This window comes from Myotis lucifugus, unplaced genomic scaffold (genome assembly GCF_000147115.1).
Source record: "Myotis lucifugus unplaced genomic scaffold, Myoluc2.0 scaffold_101, whole genome shotgun sequence".
Classification (NCBI taxonomy): Eukaryota; Metazoa; Chordata; class Mammalia; order Chiroptera; family Vespertilionidae; genus Myotis; species Myotis lucifugus.
Genome location: NW_005871149.1, coordinates 465,255 through 477,901, shown reverse-complemented (window position 1 = coordinate 477,901; position 12,647 = coordinate 465,255). Strand labels below are relative to the sequence as shown.

Sequence of the window (12,647 nt, the reverse complement as noted above, 5' to 3'; positions counted from 1 at the left end):
GGTTTGGCTCAGTGGATAGAGCGTCGGGCTGCTGGACTGAAAGGTCCCAGGTTCGATTCCGGTCAAGGGCATGTACCTGGGTTGCGGGCACATGCCCAGTGGGGGGCGTGTGGGAGGCAGCTGATCGATGTTTCTCTCTCATCGATGTTTCTAACTCTCTATCTCTCTCCCTTCCTCTCTGTAAAAAATCAATAAAATATATTTTAAAAAAAATTAATCTTCTACATTATTTGTATTAGGACATTGCTGCAGAAATAGTTTATTTTGAGAGAACTTCTGTTCAAACAACAACCTCATAAAATGTAAAGATCACTCTCCCACATTGACCACTCAGCCCACATTTCGTAATTTATTGTGAAATATACTATTCATGACACCAATGAAGGTGAACTAAAAAATTTTTTCTTTTTTCTATTAATGTCGCATAATGTTAGACTTAAAAGTGGCAAGTCTTTGTTCTTTGACATCACAAGACTGTTGGTCTCAAATAATTATTAGGCCAACTTTATCAGTTTCAAGCCTTCTGCTTTTCAGTGGAAAGCAATATATAGAAAGGAATCCTCTTTGTTTCCTATGTTTTTCTTCTCTGATTTGCCACATGATACCTTGTAATGATAGATAATAACGATATCTACTTAAATAATAGTAGCAAAAGTTAATTGAAAGTACAGAGAAGATATTAGAGTTTTATTTTAGTTCTGGTTTAATGGTAGAATAATTTGTGTCATGCTTAGGTACTTTGAAAGAGTTAGCAATTTTCTACATTTTAACTGAATTTTTAAACCAGATTTCTGAAAGGAGGTCTTTTTAAAAGTTAAAAGTGTGCTTATTATAAAGAACATAAAAATAGAATGCATTTTTAAAAAGCTTGTTGGAGTTTTGGGTGTATGGGCAGAGCTTATAGATTGTTGGGGTTCCCTGTAAAATGATGGTATGGCCAGCTAGTGTTTTTGCTGGGAACTCCTAAATGTCATTATTATTATTATTATTATTATTATTGTTATTATTATTGCTAGAGGCCTGGTGCATGAAATTCGTGCATGGGTGCAGTCCCTAGGCCTGGCTGGCGATCGAAGTGTGAGCGTATGGCATGGAAGGGCAGGTCCCAGTTGACCTCTGGGCTCTGGGCAACACCTGGGCCCCAGGCTCCCATGTGCCACCTTCCATCTGAGTCATGGCGCCCAAGGCCCCACGCAGAGATGTGGTGAGCGTGGCTGGATACTGAGGGCCAGGGCGAGTGTGTGGGCCTCTGGGCTGCCCAGTGGCGCTGCACGGAAGCTGGGCGGGCAGTGCGCTCTCTGCTGGCTGGCCTCACAGACCGGCTCCTGCGTGAACCCATGGGGAGCCTGATCAGCGCCTGCAGCCCCAGTGGCTACGGCCCAGCTCACCTGAAAGAGGCCGCACAGGTGTGGGGTGGGCTCCTCATGGGCACCTGGCACTTGCGTGCGGGGGCTTCCCTGGCTCGCAAGCCCTAGTGTCCCGGGGGGCAGTTAGCAGTGAGAGTGACAGCAAGCTCAGCCATTACCCTGCATTCTCACTGCACCTCCTCCCATCACCCCTGCACCCAGGTAGCTGGAGAGAGGTTGCAGTGCGTTGCCAACACCCACCATGTTCCGTGCCACCCCCTGGTGGTCAGCAGTCGAACTCTTGATCTCCCAGTCAAACTCCTGGTTGAACGACCACCCAAGGGAATAATTTGCATATTAGGCTTTTATTATATAGGATTTTTTTTCCTTGTCAGGGCCAGAAGGCCTGTTTCGTTGCCTACCAATATCCATAACCCCCTTGGCAACTCCACCTTCCACCCGTCCCTCTCAGAATTTTAGCCATCTGAATATTTTCAGTTCTCTGTATGAAGCATGATCTTTTGATCCTTTGTGTCCTTGTATGAGTCTAGAACAGCAGTTGCCAATCTTTTGGACCTCATGGATCTCCAGTGGTCTGCAGACCACCAGTTGGCGACCGTTGCTCCAAAGATTTCCTTAAACCAGCAGTGCCAACCTTTCGGACCTCACAGACCACCAGTGGTCCGCGGACCACCAGTTGGTGACCGCTGGTCTAGAATGCTTATTTCCCCATGTTTGCCTAATTAATTTCTATTTGTAATACTTGATTCAGTCCTCTCTGAGAAGGATTACTTTTTTTATTACATCCCCCAAGATTGATAAAGGTGTTTCTTTCCCAATTCCTGTAATCTTTTTGCCCTATTACTAATATATTCAAGTAGAGTTGTTTGTGACCTAGTCTAGGCTATGAGTTTTTTTGAAGGTTAGTTCCTTCATGTCTCTGTACTCAATGCTTATTATGGTTTCTGGAATGGTGTGGGTTCTCAAGAATATCTTCTATATATGTAAAAGGCTAAGTGACTGGCTGACTGGTAGGTATGATGTGCACTGATCACCAGGGGGCAGACGCTCAACGTAGGAGTTGCCAAGTGACAGCAACTTTGCAGAGTGCCCTTTCGCATTCTGGGACCCCTCAGGCGATGTTGGACCTGCCAGTTTCTGCCTGATTCCCGAAGGCCAGACCAAGGGACCCCACCTGCCAGAGAGACCACGCTTACTCCGCAGATGCCCTTTGAGCCCCAGCACCGCCTCAGGTGCAGCCGGCTGGGAGGGACCAGGGGAGGTTGGCTCTAGGGTGTGTCCGGCCCTTCTTGCCCAGTCCTACTCGGAGGCCACCTTCTAATTAATTTCCTTTTGATGTGCACGAATCCATGCACCAGGCCTCTAGTTTATGGAATAAATGAACCAAATAGATTTTATTATATAATGTCAGTAATAAGTTAAAATGCATACTATAATATTGGGTGTGTCATATTATAGTAAGCCTCACCTAATGTCATCAATAGGTTCTTGGAACGAAGTATAATGAAACCAATTTACCATAGGCTAATTGATAAAAACAAAAGTTAAGTTCCTACGTCATCGCATCAAAATTATAACAAAACAACATTGAATGAAACATTTTTGAGGACCTGCTGTAGTTTCTCCATTCATTTAATAAAGGTTTTTTTGAGTAAGCATGTACTAAATGCTAGGCACAGCCAGATGAAAAACATATAAACAAGTACATAAAATAATCATAGGTGATGATAAATGCTAAGGTATATTTTATTTTTCATATGTATAATATGGTATTTAATATCAATTTTAGGTATCACTGCTACTGATCCAAAACAATGAGAAAGAAAATAAAATAAAAGAGTTAACATTGCTGCTAGAGGAATCCAGAGATAGAGTGAATCAATTAGAAGAAAAAATAAGTAAGAATTTATATAATAAAATATAACAATGTGTCTTATGTATTCTTCTTTGTTATGCTTTAATTTTTGGCTTTCATCACAGTTTTTTTTAAATATATTTAATTGATATTTTACAGAGAGGAAGGGAGAGGGATAGAGAATTAGAAACATCGATGAGAGAGAAACATCGATCAGCTGCCCCCTGCACACTCTCCACTGGGGATGTGCCCACAACCAAGGCACATGCCCTTGACTGGAATCGAACCCGGGACCCTTGAATCCGCAAGCCGACGCTCTATCCGCTGAGCCAAACCGGTCAGGGCTCATCACAGTTTTATTATAATGCTTTCTAGTACTGTAATTTCAAGCCTGGGGTGAACCTGTACAAGGAGAGCATAATAGAGTCACTTAGGGAGCTTTTTCAAAGTACATACACTCCTCTTTTCCTTTCATACTCTTATTTAGTTTCAGAAAAATGCTCTATGAAAACAGGGATCTGTGTCTTTTTGTTCACTGATGCATTCCAATAACAATTGATTATTTTAATGTTCTTTATATTTCATCCTGAATTTTTATCTCTTTTTAGGGGAATGGTTTGTTGGATGATATACCTCCTGCGTTACACCAGTTTTAATTTTATATCCTTACCTCTTTTCATTTTTAAAGATTGATTGATATAATACTTATTTTTAATAAACCCATAGTTAGTAATTAAAACATCGGAAATCTTTGCAGGTCCAAGTCTGCTTTTTGTTTATTCTGCTGAATTTGTTCATGGTATTTTATTTTCTCTTTTGGTTTTTGATTGTAGGTCCGATAACTTCATCTGTGGAAATTCTTTAAGACCTGGGTTGGAAGTATATTTTTACAGAGAAAATTTGCATTTGTAGCTCTGGGATCCTGGGAGAACTTAAGAGCACTTCAAATTAAGTTTTGACTTGCAGCTTTTTGGGACATTCAGACAGCATACATTCAGTTACCACACACACCTAAGGACTAGTTTGTGGTTATAATTTCTCAGAAAAAACATTTGGTTATCAGACTATAATAAATAGTATCACAATGGACACCACAGCTTGGCTAGCATGGTTTAGTGTGTTTTTTTGGGGGGGGGGGGAAGGGGGCGTTAATCCTCACCCGAGGATATTTTTCCATTGATTTTTAGAGAGAGTGGAAGGGAGAGGGAGAGACAGACACAGAGAGAGAAACATCAATGTGAGAGAGACACATCAATTGGTTGCCTCCTGCATGCCCTTGAGCAGTACTAGAGATTGAGCCTGCAACCAAGGTATGTGCCCTTGACCAGAATCAAACCCAGGACCCTTCAGTCCTCAGGCTGATGCTCTATTTGCTGAGCCAAACTGGCTAGGGCAATTCTATAATTTTTAATAAATATCTGTCCAAATTAATAATAGCATCTGTATGGTCATTTATAGTGGCTACATGTTATACAATTGTATGTATGTACCACTATAATTTAATCTATCTTCTTTTGGATATTTAGATTGTTTCCAATGTTCAGCTACTATTAAAAATGTAGCATTGAAAATCTTTATATATTCACCATTGAGTGCTTGGGAAATAACAATCTTGAAAAGTCAATAAAAGTTGATGATGACCAATACCAGTATATCTATATTTGCATATTTCTTTCTCATTTTGGAGTATTTAATGGAGAAAAAATGTAATTGTTACAAGTTATTTGTTTTCTTTTCTATTAAGTACTACTTATCTACAATTTTCTTTTTTAGAATTACAGGATGAAAACTTAAAAGAATCAAATGAGAAGCACGATCATTTAACATCAGAACTAGAAGATTGTAAAATGTCTTTGCAAAGAAGTGTGGTATGCTTTAAAAACTGATTAGTGTGTGATAAGTCTCACACTATTCATCAGTCAACAAATATTTACGGAATCGTATTACTATGTACAAGGACCCATAGCTTCAAATAGAGAGGATACAATCCCTGTCACAAAATGCTTATGGTTTAATTAGAGACATTAGTTGAAAAGCACATTAAAATATAACTAAAATACAAGATCACTCATGCTAGGTACCAACAGTGTGATTCAGGCAAAAATTGCTGCGATAGCAGTAAGAATATAAGAATGCTATAGGCTGGATTGGCTAGGAAGTCTCCATGGAGAGGGTGAGACTTTAGGTGGGCTTTGGAGGAATGGTGAATTGAAATAGATTAGTGGGTGGGGTAGAAGAGGGGAGTGACAGGATAAGGAGGGACAGCAAATTACAGAAGCCGAGGAGTTCAGCTTTTTTTCTTAAGGGCCTTGGATCATTGCTTTTGTTTTCTACTTTATTTCATTCAGAGTACTCAAAAGGCTTTAGAGGAAGATTTACAGATAGCAACAAAAAAAATACATCAGCTCACTGAAGCAAAAGAAACTCAAATGGAAGAATTTAATAAAGCTAAAGCTGCTAATTCATTTGTGGTTACTGAACTTAAAACTACCATCTGCAACTTGAAAGAGTTAATGACAACAGAACATCAGAGGTAAAAATATTTCTTATTTAGATGAATAAAAAAGGCTTAATGTTCAGTGCATTTTCTATTCATTGTCAACTGACTTGTAATTCCTTTAACAATTGTAACCAGTCTTTTTTTTAAAGTATAAACTGGGAATACATTTTAAAAGTTTGTATTGGGTAGGCAGGTATACTAGGAAAAGATAGCAGGTATTTTCTAGGATCGTTCCCATGCATACTTTGCCATAAAATTAAGCTAAATAGATAAGCTGATAAGTGCTGATGCAGTTATATGACATACTTAAACTGAGTTATTATTGGTTTCATAGAAATAACTTATGGGGAAGTGAGGTTTATTTTACTGAGGTCTGTAACATTCTTTCTGACTTGTAAAATTAGAAATTAACCTAGTACAAAGAATGTACTAAAATATTTTTATTAAACTAATATGATTAATTATAAAATAAACTATTCATTCGCATTTCATCTGAAATAGTTTGTCTAAAATGTGAGTTAAAAACTTGATGTTTTTCATTACTTTATATTAAGGAAAAATTCATATAAAGCAGTGTTAATGAGGCCTCGGTAGTTATTTTTGTCTCATTAGAATTAGGGTAATTAGGATGAAAGAAACAAATTTTTCTCTGAAGTCATAAACTGGGCCTAGCAGTATTTCTTCTCTACTGCTTGTGTCTTGTAAAGGAAGAAAAGCTAGCTTTTCTAGTTCAGCTAATCTTATATTCTTGATTGACCTATCTAGTTGATTTTCAAATTTTAGAATTGTAAGCGATCTTAGATGTCATCTGTTCTAATTACCTCAGTTTTATAGAAAAGGAAATGGAAAGGCAGAGGAGTTAAGCAAATTGCACGTGTTTTCATAATTATATTGTTCCTGAGGCAGAATTCAGTATAGTAGTAGTTACATACTCAGTATCAAAGTTCTAGGATATATTAATTTGATTACCATAAATAAGAAAGAGATAAATTGTGACCACAAGCTTTAAGATTTTATGTAGATTAATTAATATACAACTATATATTTATACTAGCAATATTTTATTTTAAAGTGTTACACTATCTGGCACAAAGTAGGTACTCAAAAAATGCTTTATAATTGAATGAATGAATCTGTGCTAAGATAGATTGCACCAATTTTAGTTATTAGATGAATTCTCACTAAAATAATATTTTACATTGCAAATTAATAATATGTTTTACAAGATTGGAAAAAAGTGAAGACCAATTGAAAATACTTACCATGGAGCTTCAGAAGAAATCAAGTGAACTGGGTAAGATTTAGAGAATTATATGTGTACATGATAATATTAGCCAATTCTAAAAACATAAACACTATTTCAGAATAAAATATAGTTTCTCCTCTTTCATTTACCAATATTCATTATTTGATTTTTTTTTTGCTTTTTCAGAGATAGAAAAAAATGTAAACCTTAAGAAAGACTATTCAGTTCATTATGCAATTCAAATCTGACTATTTTGTGTTACAAAGTTAAGAGCCATCTCATTGCCTAACTTCAAACTCTTTAAATATAAGCTATCTTTTCATTGCCCATTTAAACTGGTGTGTACCAACTTAGATAAAGTTAACTGTAAATACAAAAACTTTGTCAAGTAATTTTATTCTCAGTTTCTTTTTTTTTTTAAATTAAATCTTTATTGTTCAGATTATTACATTGGTTCCTCTTTCCCCCCCCCATAACTCCCCTCCACCCAGTTCCCACCCCACCCTCCGCCTTCACTCCCCACCCACTGTCTTCATCCATAGGTGCATGATTATTGTCCAATCTCTTCCCGCAACCCCCACACTTCTCCCCCCCCCCCAAGAATAGTCAGTCTATTTCCTTTCTATGTCCCTGATTCTATTATAATCACCAGTTCATACTGTTCATCAGATTATTTATTCACTTGATTTTTAGATTCACTTGTTGATAGATGTGTATTTGTTGTTCATAATTTGTATCTTTACCTTTTTCTTCTTCCTCTTCTTAAAGGATACCTTTCAGCATTTCATATAATACTGGTTTGGTGGTGATGAACTCCTTTAGCTTTTTTAAAATATATTTTATTGATTTTTTACAGAGAGGAAGGGAGAGGGATAGAGAGTTAGAAACATCGATGAGAGAGAAACATCGATCAGCTGCCTCCTGCACACTCCCCACTGGGGATGTGCACGCAACCAAGGTACATGCCCTTGACCGGAATCGAACCTGGGACCCTTGAGTCCGCAGGCCGACGCTCTATCCGCTGAGCCAAACCGGTCAGGGCTCCTTTACCTTTTTCTTATCTGTGAAACTCTTTATCTGACCTTCACTTCTAAATGATAGCTTTGCTGGATAAAGTAATCTTGGTTGTAGGTTCTTGGTATTCATCACTTTGAATATTTCTTGCCACTCCCTTCTAGCCTGCAAAGTTTCTGTTGAGAAATCAGCTGACAGTCGTATGGGTACTCCTTTGTAGGTAACTGACTTTTTTTCTCTTGCTGCTTTTAGGATTCTCTCTTTGTCTTTTGCTCTTGGCATTTTAATTATGATGTGTCTTGGTGTGGTCCTCTTTGGATTCCTTTTGTTTGGGGTTCTATGCGCTTCCTGGACTTGTAAGTCTATTTCTTTCACCAGGTAGGGGAAGTTTTCTGTCATTATTTCTTCAAATAGGTTTTCAATATCTTGCTCTCTCTCTTCTTCTGGCACCCCTATAATTCAGATGTTGGTACGCTTGAAGCTGTCCCAGAGGCTCCTTACACTATCTTCGTATTTTTTGGATTCTTTTTTCATTTTGCTTTTCCGGTTGGGTGTTTTTTGCTTTTTCGTATTTCAAATCTTTGACTTGATTCTTGCGATCCTCTGGTCTGCTGTTGGGAGTCTGTATAATATGCTTTATTTCAGTCAGTGTATGCTTAATTTCTAGTTGGTCCTCTATCACAACATTGAGGGTCTGACTAGATTTCTTGAGGATCTCACTACATTTATTGGTGGTTTCTAGAAAATTCTCGAAAAACCTAAAAAGTGTGGTTTTGAACTCTATATCCAGTAGTTTGCTTTCCTCCATTTCTGTCATTTGTGTCCTGTTTCTTTGTCTCGCATTTTTTATGCTTCCGCTGTGTCGATAGAGTGGCTTTCTGTGCTAAGTGTCCCAATTACCTGAGGTAGACACTCTTGGTGCACCCCCTTGTGGGCTTTGTGCACAGTCTTGTTGTAGTTAAGCCTTGATTGTTGTAGTTAACACTGGGAGGATTTGACCTCCAGGCCAATTAGCTGTGAGAATCAGCTGTGTCTACGGTAGGAGAACTTCTGTGCTAAAGACACCCTTCTGGGGCAAGACTTGCTTCAGTGGAACTTTGGTGCTCACTGAGTCTGCCCCCTGAGTGTGTCCCTTATAGATTTGAGGAGTTGTAATTGGATAGTCCCACTCTGACCACTGGGTACACTGGCTCTTGGATCTAAGGAGGTGCTAATCTAGCCTCTGCCTGCGGCTACCCAGCAGAAGCCAGCTGTAAAGCAATGCAAGTTGCCCTGGGGCCTTGGGGCAGCTGCAGTTTGTTAAGTAATTTTCAGATTACAAAGGGCCGGGCCTTTCATATGCAAAAGCCTCTGTGCACAGCTTGGGCAGGGCGGGTCCCAGCGGATCAACAGGGCGGGCGGAGAGAGCAGTATGGCTGCTCTCAGTCCTGCCCTCAGAGGTCCCGGCAATCGCTGCGAGTGCCTCTGAGAGAAAGCTGCCCTCGAGTTCCGACCGATGCCAGACAGTCCCGTCTCTCCCGCAAGAGTCTTGGTCCCCAGAGACTCGCCCGGAACCGGAGCTCAGAGCCTGAGACTCCCTCCCGATTGAAAAAGTCAATTGCGTCCTCAGCCACCAGCCCTCTCCGCATGCACCTCCGCACCTTTGTATTTTACTTCCGCACCGCACCTCCTCTGAGTCTGGGTATGCTTTTCTCTTTCCTTCTAGTTGTAGAAATTCCACTCAGCCAGCCTTCCTGTGGTTCTGGATGATGTCCGTTATGTCTTTTAGTTGTATTTTTGAAGTGGTTGTGCGAGGCAGCAATCTCCGGTGTTTACCTATGCCGCCATCTTGGTTTTTTCCTCAGTTTCTTTACTTGATATAGTTTTCATTCTGATGTTGCTGTAGTTTTTGTTCCTGTGACCAGTTTTTTGTATATATACCCATGTTTGCTTTCACTCTAGTTATATAAAAGATTCTCCCTCTTGTGTTTTCTATTGCGTCTACTGCTTATTATTATATACTAGAGGCCAGGTGCATGAAGGCTGATGGGGGTTGGAGCGTCTGCTCCCTGGTGGTCAGTGCACATCATAGCAACTAGTGTAATGGTCGAACGAATGGTCGAATGAACGATTGGACACTTAGCATATTACATATAGGATTATTTTGATGTGAGATAATATAACCATGGAATTTAGACTTAGATGTTTATTCTTCAGTTAGCTTTGGATATATAATTAGGAACATAACAGACATGGTATTTGTTCTAATGAGATTTACTTAGGGAGACATATAAAACATTTAATTACAAGTTGGGATAAGTGCTATGAAAGAAATAAAAATGATGCAATAGAAGAAAATAATAGGGCCTAATGTAGATTTGGCAATCAGGGATGGTCTTTAGCTGAAACCTAAAAAATAAGTGAGAGTTAGGTAAGACATGTGAGTTGAGAGCTTTTCTTTCTTTTTTTGTTAATCCTCAATGGAGGATATTTTTTTTTCATTGAATTTTAGAGAGAGTGGAAGGGAGAGGAGAGACAGAGAGAAACATCGAGGTGAGAGAGACACATCAATTGTTTGCCTCCTGTAGGCACCCTGACCAGGGTAACCTGCAACCAAGGTATGTGCCCTTGACCGGAATCAAACCCTTCGGTCCATAGGCCAATGCTCTATCCACTGAGCCAAACTGGTTAGGGCTGGAGAGAGTGTTTCAGTCAGAAGTAAAAGCATGTAGAAATGCTCTTAAGTATAAAGGAGCTTTTTTAATTCAAGTGACGGAGTGAAAGCCTGTGTGATTGAGCATAACAAGTGACATGGAACAGGGAACGAAATGAGTTTGGGGTGATAAGGACCAAATCAGGGCCAAGGAAAGGAAATTTGATTTTATGCTAACAGTAAAGGAAAATCATTGTAAAATTTAAGTAGAGAATGACATGATATGGTTCAAAATCACTAACTTCTGTATGGCACATAAATTTGGTGGTGGGTGGGGAGTGCTGGTAGTGAAGAAAGAGTAGAATTGAAGAAATAGGATTGGAGACTATTTGAGTGGTACAGGTATGAGAGGATATCTTTTAAAAATGGAATCAGCCCTAACCGGTTTGGCTCAGTGGATAGAGCGTCAGCCTGCGGACTCAAGGGTCCCAGGTTTGATTCCGGTCAGGGGCATGTACCTTGGTTGCGAGCACATCCCCAGTAGGGGGTGTGCAGGAGGCTGCTGATTGATGTTTCTCTCTCATTGATGTTTCTAACTCTCTATCCTTCTCCCTTCCTCTCTGTAAAAAATCAATAAAATATATTTAAAAAAATAAAAATGGAATCCTATCACAATTATGTTAGCAGTTGGAGATGCCATTAATCTAAGGACTTTTTGTCTGGTCTCAGCTCTGAAAAATTTTCTTTTATATCTTCTCTACTAGTGTCATTGTTCTCTTACTCCCTGTAAGTGGATTTTGGGAGTTCTGGAACTATCCTTCATGTTTAAAATTTTTTTCTTATACTTTCTATCTTTTAGTTCTTTGTGGAATTTTGGGGGAAAGGTTTTGGGTTTCCCCTGCTAATTCAATCTTTATGTTTATTTTGCTAGATTTGAAACCTTAGTTGTCAAATTTTAAATTCCCAAGAACTCTAAATAATTTACTTCATGGATATAATATGCTATTGGAACATACTAATGTTAACATACTTAGCAAAATATCTGCTTCTGTTTGTTCTATTAATGCTTTCTCCTTGGATTTTATTTAATTCTCTTAATTGAATTTGGTTCTTCTTTTTAATGGTTTTGCTTTTATTCATTAATTGTTGATTCTTAATTGTTTGCTCATCCAAGTATTTGAGAATTCATCTTCACCCACTTGTATGTTATAATCTGCTTCATCTGATTATGGGAATGAGATGGGAGATGCTATAAGGAAGGGTGGGCTTGGTAGCTTGTCTGTTTGGCATAGGCCCTATGCCATAGGGGAAGTTTTTCTTGCTTAAAGATCAAGAGCTATGGCACCGCCATGTCTCTTTGGCCCCAATTCCTAGAATCCTTGATTTAACCTGAGGCTGTGTGGTGGAAGATGTGGTCAGCTGGTATAGTTGTTTAACATAGACTTCATTGAATGAGTATGGGTTTTACCCCCGACAAAGAATCCTTAACTTTTTGGGTTAATAGTAATGAGTCTGGTCTTATGTATAGTCTTTCTAAAACAATTATGTGATTGGGGGTGAGAGTGTGGAGACATGCTAGTTTTTTTTAATATATATTTTTAAAATCGATTTCAGAGAGGAAGGGAGAGAGATAGGAACATCAGTGATGAGAGAGAATCATTGATTGGTTGCCTCCTGCACGCCCCCTACAAGGGGGGATTGAGCCCACAACCCGGGCATATGCCCTTGGCCCGGAATTGAACCTGGGACCTTTTAGTCCACAGGCCAACGCTCTATCCACTGAGCCAAACCGGCTAGGGCGAAACATGTTAGTTTTAAAAAATTAATGGCTTTTACTTAAAATTAAACTTCATGGTTGAATAAGCTTTGCATGTGACAGGTTTTTCTTTTAGACTCTACATTGGCATTTCATATTTTGTTGATTTTTTTCCTTAAAGACTGTGGTCAATGATTACAAGTATTTTGTTTGTTTTGAATAATATATAGTTACATCTACAACAATTAATAACCCTCAACATTGAGGAAAGACAAGT

At 39.0% G+C, this 12,647-nt stretch overlaps 1 protein-coding gene across 1 annotated transcript in view; it reads left to right on the top strand.

Annotated features, from left to right (window-relative positions):
• Positions 1-12,647, top strand: part of SYCP1 (synaptonemal complex protein 1) — a 63,807-nt gene that overhangs the window by 15,615 nt on the left and 35,545 nt on the right. The window contains exons 12-15 of the mRNA XM_023757020.1: positions 3,157-3,265; positions 4,996-5,090; positions 5,571-5,755; positions 6,949-7,016. Of these exons, the coding sequence (XP_023612788.1) occupies positions 3,157-3,265; positions 4,996-5,090; positions 5,571-5,755; positions 6,949-7,016 (457 nt within the window). The remainder of the gene's footprint in view (positions 1-3,156; positions 3,266-4,995; positions 5,091-5,570; positions 5,756-6,948; positions 7,017-12,647) is intronic.